Source organism: Bidens hawaiensis, unplaced genomic scaffold (assembly GCF_021521415.1).
Source record: "Bidens hawaiensis isolate Kalapana, Puna unplaced genomic scaffold, B.hawaiensis_p1.1 tig00020951_1, whole genome shotgun sequence".
NCBI classification, from domain to species: Eukaryota; Viridiplantae; Streptophyta; class Magnoliopsida; order Asterales; family Asteraceae; genus Bidens; species Bidens hawaiensis.
Genome location: NW_027493238.1, coordinates 56,900 through 77,591, shown reverse-complemented (window position 1 = coordinate 77,591; position 20,692 = coordinate 56,900). Strand labels below are relative to the sequence as shown.

The window sequence follows — 20,692 nt, the reverse complement described above, 5'->3', positions numbered from 1 at the left end:
CAAAAGTCAAGAACATTGTTGACAGTTGCATCCGTGGGTTTGTTCGATCAGGGTTGAACAAGACGTAAGCAAGTCCAGGTTCTGATTTATATTCCGGTTTAGCTTGGTTGTTTGGGTTATCTAATTTAAGTCTAGTTTTACTTCTCGTTTATCCGCTGCGTTTACGTTATATTCGTTTTAGAAATCAATTAGAAATACCGTTAAGTTCTTAAGGCCCAAGCCGTTGTATTGTATTGATTTCTGTCGCCCTATCCGATTCCTTTTCGGGTCAGCCGCGTACACGTAATACCTAACAAGTGGTATCAGAGCCAATGTTGGCTCTCACTCTTTGATCTCCGGTATTATGGCTGATGAGGGTAAAACGAAAATCGAGAAGTTCGATGGACAAAACTTTGGATGGTGGAAGATGCAAATCACGGATTTGCTAATACAGAAAGATCTAGATGTTGCTTTGGAGGAACCGCCAGAAAAGATTACAGATGAGTGGAAAGCTATTGACAAGAAGGCGAAGTCAACAATTAGGCTTGCCTTGTCTATGAAAGTGGCGTACAACATCTTAGACGAAACCACAGCGCGTGGAATCATGGAGGCGTTGTCAAACATGTATGAGAAGCCATCATCTGCAAATAAGGTGTTCCTAATCCGGGAGTTGGTAAACACACGCATGAAAGAGGGAGGTTCTGTTACCGAACACATATACACCTTCAATTCTCACCTGAGACGTTTATCATCGGTGAAGTTCAAGATTGATGATGAATTGCAAGCTTGCCTACTTTTGTCTTCATTACCTGACAGCTGGTCAGGAACAATCACTGCAGTCACCAGTTCAGTTGGTTCGGATGCCTTGACTTTCAACAAAGTTCGTGACCTGATTTTGAATGAAGATTCTAGAAGGAGGAATAATGGAGAATCATCAAGCACTTTGCTAAGTGTTGAAGGTAGAGGGAGAAGCAAGAACAAAGGAGGCAACAGGGGTAGATCAAAATCTAAGAAAAGAAGCAAGTCTAGACCAAGAAAAGATATTACCTGCTGGAATTGCCAGGAGAATGGCATTTCAGAAGTCAATGTACCAACCCTCCAGCACCTCAACAGAAAAAGGAAGTAAAATCTACTTCGGAAGTAAATGCTGCTACAAATGAAGTTTCAGATGATGAAGCCCTAGTCTGTTGTGTTGAGAACACAGTTGAGTCTTGGATCATGGACTCTGGTGCGTCTTTCCATGCCACGTTTAGCACAAAGAGCCTAATGAATGTTAGAACAGGAAACTTTGGTAAAGTCTGTTTGGCGAATAATGAGGCTCTAGATATTACCGGGATGGGGGATATCGACTTGAAGGCTTCTTTAGGAACTACATGGACTCTGAAAGATGTCAGAATAATTCCTGGGTTAAGGAAGATGCTGATTTCTATTGGGCAGCTTGATGTTGAAGGTTATAGTGTTACTTTCAGAGGAGGGCAATGGAAGGTCATAAAAGGTAACTTGGTAATTGCTCGCGTGAAGAAAAAGGGTACGTTGTACATGGCAGAAATCTCAGCGGGAGAGGTGAATTCAGTGGCTAGTGGACCGAGTCCATTATGTTTGTGGCATCAACGACTCGGCCACATGAGTGAGAAAGGTTTGAAGATACTGGCAGAGAAAGGAAAATTCCCTGATTTGAAAAAGGTGGAACTTGATACAGGGTTCTGTGAACCTTGTGTGCTTGGCAAGAAGAAACGGGTCACCTTCATAAAATCAGGAAAAACACTTAAAGCAAAGAAACTTGAGCTCGTTCATACTGATGTGTATGGACCAACACCAGTATCATCATTAGGAGGCTCCAACTACTACGTTACTTTCATTGATGACGCTACACGGAAGCTATGGGTCTATTTTCACAAAAACAAGTTCGAGGTATTTGAGATTTTTAAGAAATGGAGGGCAGCCGTGGAGATGGAAACGAATCTGAAAGTGAAGTGTTTAAAGTCTGACAATGGTGGGGAGTACATCAGCAAGGAATTCGTTAATTACTGTGCTGAGAGGGGTATAAAGATGATTAATACCGTTCCCGGTACGCCACAGCAGAATGGAGTAGCCGAAAGAATTAATAGGACACTGAATGAAAGAGCTAGGGCAATGAGGTTAAATGCAGGGCTTCCAAAGACCTTCTGGGCAGATGCAGCCAACACTGCTGCATATCTTATAAATAGAGGACCGTCAGTTCCTCTTGGATTCAGACTTCCAGAGGAAGTATGGAGTGGAAAAGAGGTTAAATTCAAACATCTTAAAGTGTTCGGTTGTGATGCTTACATTGGGATAAAAGATACTGAGAGGGACAAGCTTGACCCTAAGGCGAAGAAGTGTACTTTTATAGGCTATGGAGACGCAAAGATGGGCTATAGGCTTTGGGATCCAGAGGCCAGAAAGGTATGTCGGGCTCGTGATCCGGTTTTTAATGAAGCAAGACTTTACAAAGATAGAAAGTCATTCACACAAGAAGTTGATAAAGAACATGTAGAGTTTGAAGATTCAAGTGAGAAGGTTGATAGTCAGAGCTCCGAAACATCATAAGAGGTTTTGGAAGAAAATGCAGATGAATTTGAGGATTTCTCTGACAGTGGGAGTTCAGAGCCTAATACTGAACAGTCTCCACTAGAACAAGAAATGATTACACCTCAGCTAGAGGTTAGGAGGTCTTCCAGAACCATTAGACCTCCTAAGAGATATTCTCCTTCTGTTAATTACCTTCTACTGACAGAGAATGGTGAACCACAGTGTTACTCTGAAGTAATGAGCTTGAAAGACTCGTCTCAGTGGGAGAAAGCGATGAGAGAAGAGATGGATTCACTTAACAAGAACGAGACTTGGGTTCTTACAAAGCTTCCGGCCGGGAAGAAAGCTCTTCAGAACCGATGGGTATTCAGGATCAAGGATGAAAGTGATGATACAAAGAGATACAAAGCACGATTGGTAGTGAAAGGGTTCCAACAAAAGCATGGGGTTGATTATAATGAGATATTTTCCCCTGTGGTAAAAATGACTACAATCAGACTGGTGCTTAGTATTGTGGCTGCAGAAAACTTACATCTGGAGCAGTTGGATGTGAAGACAGCTTTTCTGCATGGTGACCTTGATGAGGATATCTACATGGCACAGCCAGAGGGGTTTCAAACAGTTGGTAAAGAAAGCATGGTGTGCAAGTTAAAGAAGAGTCTTTATGGGTTGAAGTAGGCGCCCAGGCAGTGGTATATCAAGTTTGATGATTTTATGGGCAGGAATGGATACAAAAGATGTGAGATGGACCACTGTTGTTATCTCAAGAAATTCGCCAGTTCTTATATCATTCTACTGTTGTATGTAGATGATATGTTGATTGCCGGTTCAGACATGTCAGAGATTAATAAGTTGAAGCGACAGATGTCTGAAGAATTTGAAATGAAAGATTTAGGTCCAGCCAAGCAAATTCTTGGCATGAGCATCACCAGAAACAAGAAGGACAGTTCTCTAACTTTATCTCAGGAGAAATACATATGGAAGATTTTAGAGAAGTTTAACATGAGCGATGAGAAAACCGCTACTCGAAGTACACCTATGGGTAGTCATATTAAACTTTCTAAGGATCAGTCTCCTAGTACTGATGGAGAAAAGGCAGAGATGGCAAAGATTCCTTATGCATCTGCAGTGGGTAGTCTTATGTATGCAATGGTATGCACGAGACCTGATATCGCTCACGCAGTGGGAGTTATTAGCAGGTTCATGTCAAATCCAGGGAAAGCACATTGGGAAGCAGTGAAGTGGCTGCTTAAGTACCTAAAGGGAACTTCAAAGATGGCGTTATGCTTTAAAGGCAAGAATGCAATTCTTAAAGGGTTTTCAGATGCTGACTTGGGCGGATGTAAGGAGACTTATAAGAGTACTACGGGATATGTGTTCACTATGGGGGATACTGCAATCTGTTGGAAGTCTAAACTGCAAAAGAGTGTGGCACTCTCAACCACAGAAGCTGAGTATATGGCAGCTGCTGAAGCGAGTAAAGAGCTTGTTTGGTTGAGGACTTTCTTAAAGGAGTTAGGCAGGGAACAAACAGATTATCCATTGTACTGCGATAATGAAAGTGCTGTGAAATTAGCCAAGAATCCTGTGTATCATGGTAAAACAAAGCACATTCATATGCGTTATCATTACATTCGGGGTTTAGTCAGTGATGGGACTATTCGGTTGGACAACATTAGGGGAGACAGGAATCCGGCGGATATGTTTACCAAGGTTGTGACCTTGGACAAACTGAAGCTATGTGTAGCTTCAGTTGGTCTCCAGGAATAGTGTTGAGGAGGTGGCGACGAACAGGTAGAAGACATGGTTTACATTGAAGACAAAAGATTACAGGTACGGGTGTGTTTACAGGTGGAGCAAGTGAAGACGTTCCGAGGCTCCAAGTGGGAGATTGTTGGGTTTAATACGGGTGTAGCCCCGGCCCGTCTTGGGTTAGGCAGTTGAAGACTAGAAGGGTTGAATGAGCTGGCCACCCACTCAACTTTAGTGGCCCGTTTTATATTATTTCTTGTAACTTATGTAGAAAGAAATAAACCCTAGTTAGCCTCCCTATATAAACAATGTTGTATCTTGTAATTGCATGAGCACCTCAATAAAAGAAGAGACCCTGTTCGTTGCCCGTGGACGTAGGTTACACACCGTGACCGAACCACGTAAATCCCGTGTTTGTATCTACTCTCTGCTTTACGATTATTATTATTATTTTTGTTTTGGTTTGTGTGTTTTATGAGAATCTTCCTGCCTCCGTCATCTAACATTATTATATTGATTGGTTTATTGATTGTGTGTATTGAGATTAGTCACCGCCACTACCAATAATTTACTTGGTTTTGAATTATTGTTGTGTGTCTGTGGATTATTAAACCAACGCCATTCAAGTAAAGGTTCAATTTATTCATCGCTCAAAAGTCAAGAACATTGTTGACAGTTGCATCCGTGGGTTTGTTCGATCAGGGTTGAACAAGACGTAAGCAAGTCCAGGTTCTGATTTATATTCCGGTTTAGCTTGGTTGTTTGGGTTATCTAATTTAAGTCTAGTTTTACTTCTCGTTTATCCGCTGCGTTTACGTTATATTCGTTTTAGAAATCAATTAGAAATACCGTTAAATTCTTAAGGCCCGAGCCGTTGTATTGTATTGATTTCTGTCGCCCTATCCGATTCCTTTTCGGGTCAGCCGCGTACACGTAATACCTAACAATGTTGCTATTAACATTATTAGAAGAAGGGAAAAAAAAGAAAAGAAAATGAACATGGGAGGTGCCAATAAGCAGCAAAAGCATTTTGTGCTAGTGCATGGTGCAGGCCACGGAGCATGGTGTTGGTTCAAGCTCAAACCCCTCCTAGAGGCTGCCGGACACCGTGTATCCGCCTTTGATCTGGCAGCTTCTGGCACTGATACAAGAACAATCCAACAAGTCCTCACTTTTTCTGACTACACTTTGCCGTTGCTGGAATTCATGGTGGCTCTTCCGCCAGGAGAGAAGGTGGTGTTGGTGGGACATAGTCTCGGTGGCATGAACTTGGCGGTTGCAATGGAAAAGTTCCCAGAAAAGGTCTCCGTCGCTGTCTTCCTCTCAGCTAGAGATGGCCAAAAAAACCGGTTGGGGAACCGGTTTACCGGTTTAAACCGGAAACCGGTTTTTACGAAAACCGGTTTTTTAATAACCGGTTTGACCGGTTTAGAAACCGCCGGTTCGTCTTTCGGTTACAAGTTCTAGATCCAAAACCGGTTAACGAACCGGTTAATGGAAAAACCGGTTTTTTTTATTAACCGGTTATGGAAAAACCGGTTAACCGGTTAATGGAAAAACCGGTTTTTTTTATTAACCGGTTATGGAAAAACAGGTTAACCGGTTTATAAAAAAACCGGTTTATAACGGCTATATGCCCGTTTTTTTTGTTTTTGGACCGTTTTTTTTTTTACCATTTTACCCCCACAAACATCTATATATAGTTTAGGTTGGGTATTGGTTAGATCACACTCGATTATACAACTCCAAACGCTCTAAACGTTTATTTCATACGCGATTATTTTGTTATCTCACGCTCAATTATACCACATTACCACTCCATACGCTCTTATTTCGTAGTCGTTTATTTCATACTCGAGTATACCACTCTTATTTCGTAGTCGATTATCATGGCCTCCCAAAGTGCTGCTTCATCCGTCAACATGGGTGCCTCGAACACGGGAGAAACGGTCGTTCGGGTCATCCCCACGAAACGAAACCATGATGTTTGGCAACATTTCGTCCTATGCGAAATGTCTAACGGTAGCCAAAAAGCTCGATGCAAACATTGTTTGAAGTTTTATGGCAAAGATGCAAACTCCACTTTAAAAGCGCATGTACAAAGGCCCTTTTGCAAGGCCTTGAAGGACGAATCGGGAAGTAGTTCGCAGCCGGAGATGACGAATCAAGGAGCGGTGTTTACGTACGACGTTGAAGCGGTACGTCAACAGTTTTCAAACTTTGTGATTCAACAAACACTTCCTTTCAACCACTTCGACAACCCTCAATTCACGGAGATGATGCAAAACTATGTTCAACCATGCTACCAACACGTAAGTCGTTCGACCCTTAGAAGAGATTGTCTTAAAGCATGGAAAAACGCTAAATCCGAACTAATTTCATACTTTTCAAACTTACAAACTGGTGTAAACTTAACAACGGATGTGTGGTCGGTACCTCATGGTTCGCCCGACTCATACATTTGTGTGACGGCTCATTGGGTTGACCCCGAGTCGTGGCAAATGATGAAACGAACCGTTGCGTTTCAATTGTTTGATTACCCGCACACGGGTAGAAATATTTTTCAAATCTTGGATAAAGTCATTCGACAATACAAGATTGAACATAAAATCTTTTCAATTTCGTTTGATAACGCGTCCAACAATACGGCCGCGGTTGGCCATTTAAAATTAAAGTATAAACCTATTTGTGATGGAGCGTTTTTTCATAGCCGATGCATTGCACATATTATCAACTTGGCCGTGCAAGATGGGTTAAACGTGATCGAAACGCAAAGAAACAATTTTAAAAGAATGTTACGAGATGTTTTTAGCAACAATAAAACATTTTCAAGATACAAAAAATTTTGTGTAGAAGCTAATTGTCAATGGTTGGGGCCAAATTGGGATTGTCCAACAAGATGGAACTCGACTTGTAATATGTTTGAGAAAGCCATCCAACAAAAAGAATAATTAATTGCGTTTCATCAAATTTTGTCAAGTAGGGGTAAATGTGCACCGTACGATCCTAGAAACTGGTTATTGATTGAGATCGTTACGGAGGTCCTTCAAAATTTTAAATCTTGCACAACTAGTTTATCCGGGGTTTACTATCCAACAAGCCCCATTGCTTTACCAAAAATTGCTGTCATGTGCACAAAGTTGAGTGAACTTCATTGTAGGGGTGCACCTTATTTTGATATGGGTGTAAAAATGAAAGAAAAATTTAGAAAATATTTTCAAGAACTACCCGCTGTTTTGACATGTGCTGCTGCGTTAAACCCTTGCATCAATGTTGGTGGTGTTGAAGCTTTAATAGAAAAAATTTGTGATGAGCTAGGGTTAAACGACGATCAAAACCCCTATTATAGCCAAACTTTAAAGAATGCTTTCAACAGCACCTTGTCAAACATGTATGATGTTTACCTTACAAAATACGGGTCGTCTTCCCAAATTCATGACTCTTTAAGAGCTGTTGCCCAATCCCAATCCCAAACCGACCTTGAAATGGGGATGTACTACATGATTTGGGAAGACGCCGGTAAACGTCAAAAGGTAAACACCCCAAGCAGTGAACTTGGAAGGTATGGTGGTACCAACTTTGTGAAACACATGACTCCGGATGAATTTAGAAGTCTTGATTTGCTGGCTTGGTGGAGAGGTAAGGAGGATGAGTTTCCGATCCTCGCCGCCATGGCCAAAGATTTACTAACGGTCCAAGCTTCCACGGTAGCTTCGGAGTCTGCTTTTTCTGTTTCTGGCAGTTATATCGATTAGGAGGACTCGACTCACTGCACCAGCTATAGAGATGTCGATTTGCTACAAGGATTACTTGGACTCTTTAGATAGGGCACAACATCAACGCTCACTCGAGGGGGAAATGGAGTATGAAGTGGGCTTGTATGAAGACGAGGTCAATGAAGGACACACTCAACCAATGACCGATGAAGAAGCCGCGTACGACGATTACCTAAGAAATAGCTCGGGATCGGGTAGCGAAGAAAATTAGTTAAAGAAACAGCAAACATGGAGGCAAATCATGAGTAAGAAACAGCAAGTTGTTCATGTAATCGTGTCTAAGCATTCTTTTTCCTAATATGTGCTCTTATTTACTTGTTGATTTGGATTTTTCTAATTTAGTTAAAGAAACAGCAAACATGGAGGCAAATCATGAACAAACTGCGATTGGGAACAACAGGAGCATCTGCTAGTTCACGATTTAATGTTTGTATTTTTGAGTTAAATCATGAACAACAGTTCTTGGCAGAGATTTCTTCAGTGTTAATGATTTAATGTTTGTATTTTTGAGTTACGAATATGCGATAACGATTTAATGTTTGTATTTTTAATGTAAAAACTATAAATGAAAGTTATATGTTTTTAATCTTTGGTTTGTTGAAAACACATTCACCAACACACACTCATACTCATCTTCCAAGCAAAGAACCCTAACAACGAAAGCAAAGAATGGCTTCGGTCAGTCCGTTTTGCCTTGTAGTTACCATTTTGCCTTGTAGTTACCGGTTTGTTTATACTGTGAAAAAATAATTGTCTTCATTAAGTACAAAATATAAAAAACAAATATTCGTATTTGAAACCGCGAAATTAAAAAAAAAAAAAAAAAAAAAAAAACCGGTTAATAAAAAAACCGGTTTATTAACCGGTTCTAACCGGTTTCTAAACCGGTCCTAACCGGTTAGACCGGTTAGGGTTTTGACAGCAAAAAACCGGTTATTAACCGGTCCGGTTATTAACCGAACCGGTTTTTTTCCGGGCCAAAAAAACCGGTCCAGTTAATAACCGAACCGGTTTTTTTTAAAAAAACCGGTTTGTGCACCTCTACTCTCGGCCTTCATGCCGGATTATGTATACATAAGCCATCCTATGTTTTGGACAAGGTAATTGTCATTATCTTACAAGTGTTGCTCAAACTATTTTGGGGCTAAAAGCAAGACATATATCTTGCCCTATTTTTTATTATTTATTTATTTTCGTACTTACAATTTCTATTTGACATGAAAATTTTGTTAAGGATAAACTAATATAACGAATTGTATAAACTTTTAAGTATAACCAACTATTTTATTTTTGTTGTTAGAAATCTGACAACAAATATCTACTTTTTGTTGGGAGAGAATTAGGTAACAAACAATAAACTACATTTCTCAAATAAATAGCTATCAAAGCAAGTTGATTTAGTGAGGATTTAATTTGTATATCATTAAAAGATCACCTTATCAGATTTTGCGACTGATTTAATCCAAACTTCTAAAGTAAAAAGGTATTTGTTTCCAAGTTTCTGATGGTAAAATGGTGTACTCTCTAATCAAGTGGTTGTTGATTCAAATTCTACTAGATGCAAGTGTGTGGTAATTTTGGGAGTAGAGTTGTGGGTGTAGAAAAGAGAGCGTGTATATTTGTTGATAAGAATACAAAAAAAAACATAAAAAAACAAACAAAGAAACCAATTCTCTCGTGTTGCCTTCACTTCAGCGTGGAGATCTCCACGCATAACCAATTCTCCCTCCCCGCAAAACTTCGACGTGGCAGCCACCTTATTACCAGGGGCAGTGATGCGGTTTCCATATACGTACCCACCAGTCTAGGAGTGGTTATTAGCATTAAGGTAATGGTCGTTGGCAAATGATAGTTTTTCTGCATAGTAGTATAAATTTATCCATTTGTGTCAGAAATTTTCATTTACTGTAAATTTATTCATTTTAACCCGAAAATTTGATGCCAGCCCCCTGCCTTTATGATTTTGTTATAAGCATTTTCGTCCGTCTCTTGACGTTTTCGTTCAAGCTTCGCCACTGGTAATGATCTAGCTACATTCGAATTTATCAATGTAATAATGAGAATAAATCATGCTTTTGGTCCCTATGGTTGGTCGTTCTCTTTAATCTTTTACGTCTAAAAAGAAACCTTCTGACCTATAAATTCACAAATAAAATGTCATATCAAACAGAAGATGAATTTGCCATAGAATGAATCCCAAAAAGAGCAAGTGACGTAAAAGACAGTACGTGAATGGAGAATGAAACATAAAACCTAACAGTAATGCTCATGCGATCATTCTGCATGATCTCATAGGCGTCCAGCGGCGGAGATGGGCTGTGCATATAGATATGTTCATTTTGGAGAGCAAGAAGAAAGATGTTCATTAAATAATCTGGAAGAAAGATTAAGAAAAAACTCAATTTAATTAAGATGATAAACTTGAAAACTGATTCGATTAACACCATCACTGATGTTACATCATCTCTATGTATTTGTGTGTGTGTTGTATTTTTATGAATAACACTAGTCCCAAATTAAGTAAAGTCAAATTATTTGATATTTTATTGTTTGGTGCCCTTTACAAAGTATATTTACATGGAAAATTTTTATAAATAGGAAAAATGAAAGGGATGTAATGGTTTATAGGAAAGAGAAAATTTTTTTGGGTTTATATATGTTCTGACATTTGAAATGGCGGAACCCATCATGACTGCAGAGCGTATCAGAAACGGTCTGGTGAGTTGGAAGTAATTTTGGTGTTCCGCCATTTGAGATGGCGGAAGTGACATATTAACCAGATGTTCCGCTATTTGAAATGGCGGAACACAAATTTTACCCCTTATGGCCTGCCCCTATTCATTTTTCTCACTTCCGTCATTTGAAATGGCGTAAGTGAATAGTATAATACTGACACATCTAACGAGGGCTTGTTGACCACACTATTCACTTCCGCCATTTGAAAATGGCGGAAGTGAACAATACCGACATGTTATGACACTGACATGACTTTTCTGCTACTTTTTTTACTACACTATTCACTTACGCCATTTCAAACGGCGAAAGTGAACAATACTGACATTTTTATGGACTAGTTTTCTGCTTTTGACAAGAGTTTTCTACTTTTGACCTTTTGTACATTGTTCACTTACGTCATTTCAAATGGCTCAAATGAACAGTACTAACATTTATGACATTTAACAAGAATTTCTGATTTTTACAATACTATTCACTCATGTAACTTTAAATGTGGTATTAAGAGTTCGTCAATTCCAATCCAACTATCTATAGAAAATTTTTCTTTTTTATTGAATATAGAATTTATTATAGATATAGAATATAGAATTTATTATAGATGGAAGTGAACAGTATAATTTAAATGTTTTATAATAAAAATATTATAGCTAATTAAAATTTTCTTTATTAATTTGTTTATTTTATATAATAAATGTGAAAATAAATAAAGGTAATTAAAATTAAAAAAAAAGTATAATTTAAATAGGCAAATTATTTTTTTTGATTTCTTTATTAAGTCGTTTATTTTATATAATAAATATGTAATAAATGTCAGTGCTGTTCACTTCTGTCATTTGAAATGGCGGAAGTGAATAGTGTGGTAAAAAAGGTAGCAGAAAAGTCATGCAAGTGTCATAACATGTCGGTAATGTTCACTTCTGCCATTTCAAATGGCAAAAGTGAATAGTGTGGTAAAAAAAGGTAGCAGAAAAGTCATGTCAGTTTCATAACATGTCGGTAATTTTCACTTCCTCCATTTCAAATGACGAAAGTGAATAGTGTGGTAAAAAAGGTAGCAGAAAAGTCTATCAGTGTCATAACATGTCGGTACTGTTCACTTCCGCCATTTCAAATGGAGGAAGTGAAGTCAACAAGCCCTCGTCAGACGTGTCAGGTATTATACTATTTACTTACGTCATCTCAAATGACGGAAGTGAGAAAAATAAATAGGGGAATGCTATAAGGGGTAAAATTTGTGTTCCGCCATTTCAAATGGTGGAACATGTGGTTAATATGTCACCTCCGTCATTTCAAATTGCGGAACACCAAAATAACCTCCAGCTCACCAGACCGTTTCTGACACGCTCTACTGTCATGGTGGGTTCCGCCATTTGTAGAAACCTAAAAAAAAGTTCTCTCTCCTATAAACCATTAGAGCATTCATATCCCATCCTCTAAATTTATGTGAGGAGGGTATGTAAATTATAGGGTGAGGTTTTGAGTGGTTGTGAGTGTAAATTATAGGATGGAAAGAAAAATGTAGTGATTTTTTGTAAATTTAGGAAAACATTTTGGAAGCATTGTTTGCCCCTATTTATTTTGTAATATTTGTTGGATTGGTTGTGAGTAGAGGAGAGAGAAAACTGTAATGATAGAAGTATAAAAAATATTATTTAATTGAATAGAAGAGAGAAATGTAGTGTTTTTTAGTTTAATTATAGAGATAGAGATGGGGAATGGAATGAGAATGCTCTTACACCTTTTCATTTTTCCTATTTATTAAAAATTTCCATATTTACATATATATTATCTCCTTGTTGTTCTAACTACGTTTTTAAAATTCAATTTGAAGCATAATGAAAATATGTCAACCGAAGATTGGTTGGACACAAAATTTTCAGAATATGATACTGAAAACGGCTCCGAAACATCAGTGTTATTTGGCCCCCACTTCCTATCATCCAAGCTTTACAACCTTTGCTCCGATGAGGTGATAATGACCTTCTTAATTCATACAAATTATAACTTTTCATGTTATATGATATTCTTAAACTATGAATGATGCATGTAGGACCTTCAGTTGGGAAAAATGTTGGTCAGGCCTAGTTCGCTTTTTTTAAACGATCTACGCAAAGAAACACCATTTTCAAAGAACAGATACGGTTCTGTGACACGAATCTATATCATTGGAATGAATGATGGAGGTATCCCGAAAGAATTTCAGATGTGGATGATTGATAACAGCCCTGTGACGGAGGTGAAAGAGTTGGAAGACGTAGACCACATGCCAATGTTGTCGAATCCGAAGCAAGTATGTGCTTATCTTGTTGATGTAGCCCTCCGTTACACTTAGTTACCTATCAATATTATCGTTTAATCCCAATATGGCTACTCAAGCCTGTCTGAACTTTGTTTATTTTATAATGTATATTATAAGTTCTTAATGTGTTAAATGTTGTTCAATGAGTACGTATCATTGAATTATTAGTATAAGAACCTTGATGTAAGTCAAGGCGCAAGGTTGAGAGTCGGGGACAATAAGGTGGCAGCGATAGCAGTGATCCTGGTGATATATATTCTTGTTCCGCTATGACTGTTTTGTCACCTAAATGTATCACAAGTTCAAATTCTTCACCTTCCATATTTTTTTTAATATTCGAGAAATAAACTCACCCATATAATATAATGAACTAAGAAAATTTTATCGACAATGATGCATGCTATCATTCTAGAATACAAGGAAAATGATGCAGGAGCATCAAATCTCAAATGGACTTATGTGTGGTGTGTCCATCTAATGGGCCTTTGGATCCAGGAATTAGTTCAGTAGCGGAATCGGGCTTGAGGCCTGAGGGAGGTAGCGATATGCGATAATGATAGCGACGAGAAGGAGAAAAGGAGGGAAAAGATATACTTTTATCTCTAGTTTGTCATTCTTTTAACATGTTTTTGCTATCTTTTTGTGTTGATCTCATTCCCTATATATATATATATTTTTTTTTTGCTTAGTATAAGTTGATGGTATTTGTAAGCTTTTTAGCTTGTTACTCTGCTTATTAAACCATTTGATTTGCATGAAGGTGTATCAGACTTCAAGTTAACTCAACTTGTATTAAATCTCGTAGATCTTTTAACAATTATTAGATTTGCTATGATAATTACACAACAACCGGCCTTCATGCTACAAGATTTGAGCCCGCAAACTTATTAGGTTCGGATTCAGTTGTTCGAAGTTAACCAATGGGTTGAGCAAGGATAAACCAGTCAAATCAAAATTTAAACTAGCTCAAGAGAATTTAAAAATATAAGAAATACCATGCATAATTTAATCTAGTTATATTTTTGCATACTAGACTCTTAAGCCAAAAAGAATTGCCAATAATGTCAAAACATAGAGCTGTTTTTATAGGCAAATAACTCTTCCAGAAACACCATCTCACCTTATGTGGGATGAACAACTGAAACTTTGGTGGCTGAAAGTTTTGTGTTTTGTTTTCTTCTATTTAGTGAATCTTAACCTGTTTCAACATTTCATCATGGATATTGTGGCAATTTATGGGATATAACATGTTTATCACAATATGTTGCAAATGCTTATATCAATTTTGAAGATTAAAATTAATCCTTTTGATCTCAAACATTAAAGTCCACCTAGTAGTATGAAAATCAATCATTTTCAAGTTCTCCAATTGCTTACGAGCATCAAGAAAGTCAACTCGAACAGGTTTCATACTCCTCATATACATAACAAAGCCTATGATCCAATCAAAAAAATGATTTTTACTCACCGTATACTTATAGAACATATCAACAAAAAATATAATGTATAAATGTTTTCCTAAATATAAATTAAAGTTCAATTATCCGTTAACCCTTATTTCTACGGATTTTTAGAAGTCAAGCTCTCCCTTAACCCTTATTTCTACGGATTTTTAAAAGTCATGCTTAATTTAATATAAACAATTAACCATTCAAGAAATTTAACAAATTTTAAAAATGAATATTTTACCTGATTTTAACAGCTAAAATCAAAAGATTTAATGATGTGTTTTGTCTTACATGGTTTTAAAACAATTACATAGTTTTCATTATGCTTTTAAATCAAAAGAAACATAATCATCAGATGATAAGTAACGTTTTTTTACAAGGTGTAGAGCATTCATAATGAAATAAGGGTTGTTCTTTTAAGTTTTTTTCATATCACATTTCTCTTGGGAGTGATTTTTAAGAGGCATTTTTCAATTAAGTCCTTTCATAAAAACTTGGAAAAAATGATATGAGATGGGGTCTTTTTACAGTGTTGAATTTTAATAAAAAAAATAGATAATTAAAATTAAAATTAAAATAAATATAAAAGATGGTGATGATGTGACAATGTTTTTTTGTGTTCTTATTAGATGAATTTTTATGATGCGACGATTGACATACATGATTTTTTGTTGTTATTGTGTCTTCCATATTGCGAATGCTCTTAAATCAAGTAGATAAGATCCATATACTCACATGATTTGATCATATGCTTGTTTAAACATTTCAAAGATTCATCTATCTATTATAATAAAAGCCTACCACTTTTGTCACTTGTCAATATTATAGCCCTCCTTAAATTTTTTTAACTAATTTTCATATATGGTCCTTATATTTTAAGTCATTTTAATATATGACATTAAAATTATAGGTTTATTCTAACTAAATCCATTACTACATATAATAAGTATTCTCCATATGGATTGACAAGATGCGATTAATAAATTTTGAAGTGTTAATTAAAGTGTTTATTATGGTTTATATTCAAAATAATAAACAATAAACATTCGATTCATAATATGTGGAATGAGAACAATCGACTTGGACTAAATTCTGATAATGTAAGCGACTAAGGCTTAGCCTTTAATATCTAAATATATATATGATTTTAAAACTAAAAGTTTTCGGTTGACCCGAAACCTAAAATTCGGACCCAAGAACCAACCCGAATTACTTCGGTTCAGGTTCGGGTTAGTATTTTCTTGGGTTCGAGTTTCTCAGGTCATGTTAGTTTGGGTTCAGGTACGGGTTTTTCTTGGGTTTGAGTTTCATGTTACGGGTAAATAGCACCCCTACTTTCAACGATTATAAATAAGAACCACTACATTCATTTTATGCAACTTTAAATCTTCTAATATTCTTTTAACTTAGATTAATCACTATTATTTGAACATGGTTTTAATGTTAGTATGCATTTTTCATTTTCCTGACAATTACATTCATATGAAATAAAAAATCATTTTGTTATATTTAAATTTTCGGTTTTATTATGTTGCTTGATTATACAATTTTTAATTGTAAAATATAAAGTCAATTAAAAATTTGTCATACACAAAATATTAATGAAAACAAATTTATCATGATCAATTACTTTCAGATTGTAAAGATTCTAATGATAATTATATCATCAAAGTTCAGGTATATGGTTTTTGAGATAATCATGTTTTTTTTGGATAAACATGAGGAGATGTTCTCGAATGACATCATATTAATTGATTAAAAGCTATGATATTTTATGTGCATGAATATTTTTCTATTAGTATCATGGATATATATTATCATTTATCTGGAGTTGGTTTGTACTTGGAGATATATAGCTATATCAAGTTTTATAAGCATGCCTATATGTTACTTTATTAAGAGTTATAAGCAGACATGGACTAAAAATTTTGATTTTTGATAAGTAATGTATACATGCTAATACAATTACAAATATAGTGTAAAAGGAAGTTTTTACCTATTTGTAATATATTTATGTAATCTTAGTTATGTAATTTTTGTAATTTTAATTTAATTGTAATTGTATTAACAATATATGATCAAAATTTGTTGACTGTATTTCACTTAATGGTCAAAGTTTAAAATTTTCAACAATTACCCGTGTAATACACGGGCCTCAAACTAGTTTACAATATTTGAAGTCAAAAGAATTGAATCATTAGATGTGATAAGTATATTTTATTTTTAAAAATTCGAATCATTTAGTTGATAAGATCTAGAAAATAACATGATTTGATGACTTGTTGGTCTTCTATTGATCTAAACATTTCAAAACCGTTCCACTTACATTCTTTTAAGTATTAGGTACCAAATATCAAGATGATATGTATTTTATTTGCAAAACTTTGGAACACCATAGATGATAAGGTCCAGAAAATCACTTTGATACTCGATAATGTTTCGGTCTTCTATTGGTTCTATTGGTTTAAAGGTTTCAAAATTGTTACAATGTTCAGAGTGAGGTAACGGGTTCTCCAATTTTAAAAATATGACAGCCAAACACACAAAAAATCGTCGTTATAAGAAAAAGATAAATATAAAATAATCACATGAACTAATAACAAGGACCCGTTCACAAGATCACAACTAATTTATAAAAAAATTCTAATCAAGTAGCTAATATGATCTTGAAAATCACATGATTTGATGACATGTCATTTTTTCATTGGTTTAAACGCTTTAAAACCGCGGTATCAAAAAGTCTTATTCGTCACCTACATTATCTTATAGGAAGAAACCAAAACCAACCAACATATAAAAACTTATGGCTAAAACATTTAAACCGGTCATGACTCAACAAGAGAAAGTTAGTTCGGAAGCCAACTAACTTCTCGTGATCAGTTACATATCCTCCAATAAACTAAAAGCCACGTGTCACCAATAATAATTGACCAAACTCCAGCTAGAAAAAGTTAAAAAAACTGAAACCAGATTCACCAAAAATACAAAATAAAACTAAGAAGATTTGATGTTTACAAATTACACGTTACATCATTATTCGTTATTCTCGTTATCGAACCAAATTCACCGGAAAGAACTATCATGTAAAAGTAGAAATTTGACAACAAATTCACCGGAAAAACAAATCACACCTTATAAATTTCTCGATGACGTTGCCAAATTATCTATCAGCGGATGAAATCAGTAAACACGATTAACAGAATATTCAAAATCCGTCATAATTTTGTCAATTTTGACATGTTCATCATTATATATCCAACGATTTACTGCAGTTAATTTGACGAAGATTAACTAGAAGCTACTACCTGAACGATAAGCAGTACTATTTGTTCATCATCTTCTTAAACTCTTCAAAGTTAACGCAACCGTCACCGTCAACATCAACGGACTTAATCATCTTCTTACAATCCTTCAACGAACACTTCTCACCTAAGCTCTTCAACACCGAATGCAACTCATTAGCCGAGATCTTACCGTTCTTATCCTGATCGTACATATCAAACGCCTCACGGAGCTCCTTATTGACCGCAGCTCCGTCACCGGCGTTACATCCTCGCTTCCGAAACTCGATAAACTCCTCTAAGTCAATGAATCCGTCTTTGTCCGTATCAATCTCGTTCATCACAACCTTTAGCTCGTCCTCCGGCGTGGCCGAGCCGAGTGCGCCGAGGATGGAGCCGAGCTCGGAGATGGAGATCTTACCGTCGCCGTTGACGTCGAATTTGTGGAACACTTTCTCGAAGTCGTTTGTAGAATTAGTGTTTTTGGCCATTTTTAGGGTTAAAGTGAAAATATCTATCTTCTGGTGGTGGTTATTTATATTTAGAATGTGATGAAGTTGGCCTTCGGCGGCTGTTATATATGGAATGGAAACGGAAAACGCGTTTTTGGAATTGGAATCACGCGGTGGAGTGACAGTTAATTACACCTATAATATATTATTATTATTATTATTATTATTATTATTATTATATATACGCGTCTTCTACAATAATACAGTAACTGCTTTTTTTTTGGATTATAATATTTTTTGGTGTATTCGCCTCCACCGTAGAAGGTGACAATGAGATGATATCAATTCCGTAAGTTACAAAGTGGGCCATCCCTTTTTAATTAATAAACATATTGATGGTTAATGTACTGAATTAAATGAGTCAGTTTTCTTAACCTTTATTGATGAAACAACCACGAGACTCGCGAGATGCTAGGTTAGAAAACAAATTTATAGTACTCACATACAAACATCAATTACAAATACTATCAAAACAAAAACGAACACCATTTGTTCTGATCCAACTCGGTTTGTTTTTCGCTATTCTAGTAATGAGTAAATAGTACCAGGAATTTTTTTTATTCATTTTTTGAGATTTTAAGATAGGTATGATACTGGTATTTTACTCTTTTTTAGTCTTCGGTACCAAAGGTGTATACCGTACCACGCATTTTTGTAACTAGTACCCATTTTTTATAATTTTTGGTATATGTATTTTCGATACCTATAAGTAGCTCACATGTTCCTATCATATTCTTCACCCAAAGTTAACTTACTCTCTTGATGTTCTTATTAATTTTGTTGGCGGGAGCACGCTTGCTTTCAAAGAAGCTCTCGTTCCTTGTCCTTTATAAACACTAACAAACCATAAGAATTATCAATTGTAAGGCTTAGGGTTTTTACCTTCTCTAGGCCACAAGTATGATGGTATTTGAGAAGATCACGTATCTTGAAAGAGTGCATCAGCTTGGTTCTGCACTAGCTACTAATAAATTTGGCAAATTACCAAGGCAAGGTACCATGAGATTAGTAAATGATCACCGACTGCCTTTCACTTTCACATAGTGGACACCAACTAATTTCATTAACCGTGTTTCTTTTGAAAAAGAGCATTTAAGATCGCTATTATCCCGATCTCTGACCTCCAAATATAAAAAGATTTACCTATAATGGCACTAACTTATCCTAGTCCAAAACAAAATTTGAGGGATCCGTCAATAGATTACTTAAAATTTGTTGGAATACATTACTTGAATTTTGTAGGACCGATTTCGTGAAGAACGTTCCATCCTTAATTCTCTAAAAACCATACACACTTGTCTTCTTTTTCATTCACAATGTGGCAATGCTCGGTATTTTTATTTCTTGTTTAGTCACCGCTCATTATTTTCTTTAACGACTAAACGTTTTCACTCTACAATGATTGAACCTATGACATTCTATTCCATGCCCTAACAACCTTACTACCCCGTCAAAGTAGAAATGGCGTCACTACTTTGTTTTTCAATATTTAAGCTTAGATAAATATAAATCAATTTGTTTTATCAAGTTATAATTGTGATTAACTTATTTATCGGTGACAAATTAAAATGACTAACAAATAACATATAGAATAAAGAATGAGCATGCGACTTTTTAAACCATAAATTCATTTAAAGAAATTGTATTAAGTCTATAAAGTATTGACTTTTTAAATATTAAAAAGGTATCATTTTTCGGAGCCAACACAAATGGATGTTGGAGCAGTTGAGAAGGCAAAATAATAATAATAATAATAATAAATAAATAAAAATAGAAAATTAGGTAGGAATTATATATTTGCCCAAAAGGTTGTCGATGTGTTAATTAGGAAATATTTACGTAATATAAGTTTAACATGATAATGACTTGTTTTTTGGAACGACTAAATGTTGCACCAAGGATTGAACATTTGATTTTCTATTTCACACCTAACATTACCATCCCATTAAAGTGGAAATAGCCTAATATAATAACTATTTAGTATATGTTATATAATTACGTATTATATATTATAATTATATTGAAACAATCAACCACTTATAACTAACATCATTATATATGCACATCGATATCGTTAGGTTACAAACATTCCATCGGAACTATTTCGTAGTTTTGGTAGTTCAAATATTTTGAAATAACTAATTTATTTTAGTAAGAAATTATAAGAAAACGAGATGCAACTAGCATGGCTTGAATTATTGAGAATGGTGACCCAAACTAGGAGGAGGCACATCGTGTAATAACTAACCCCATGTGGGCATATATGGTCGTTAACTTAATTAAATACAAGCAAATTAATAACTAAAATTAAGAAAACTTCTTTGGTTTTTTATTTAAAAGTTTCGTTGGTAGTTAAAAA

General features: G+C 35.7%; 1 protein-coding gene and 1 pseudogene across 1 annotated transcript; one reads left to right on the top strand and one right to left on the bottom strand.

Moving 5' to 3' along the window:
• Positions 1–5,280: 5,280 nt before the first annotated feature.
• On the top strand, positions 5,281–13,173 carry LOC143562384 (salicylic acid-binding protein 2-like; annotated as a pseudogene).
• Positions 13,174–17,681: 4,508 nt separating this feature from the next.
• Positions 17,682–18,358, bottom strand: LOC143562385 (putative calcium-binding protein CML23). Its single transcript, XM_077050205.1, has one exon. The coding sequence runs from the start codon at positions 18,310–18,312 to the stop codon at positions 17,863–17,865; it is 450 nt and encodes a 149-aa protein (XP_076906320.1). The 5' UTR covers positions 18,313–18,358; the 3' UTR covers positions 17,682–17,862.
• Positions 18,359–20,692: the final 2,334 nt, after the last annotated feature.

Coding starts and splice junctions, on each gene's coding strand:
- LOC143562385 (XM_077050205.1), bottom strand. CDS start 18,312: ATGGCCAAAAACACTAATTCTACAAACGACTTCGAGAAAGTGTTCCAC.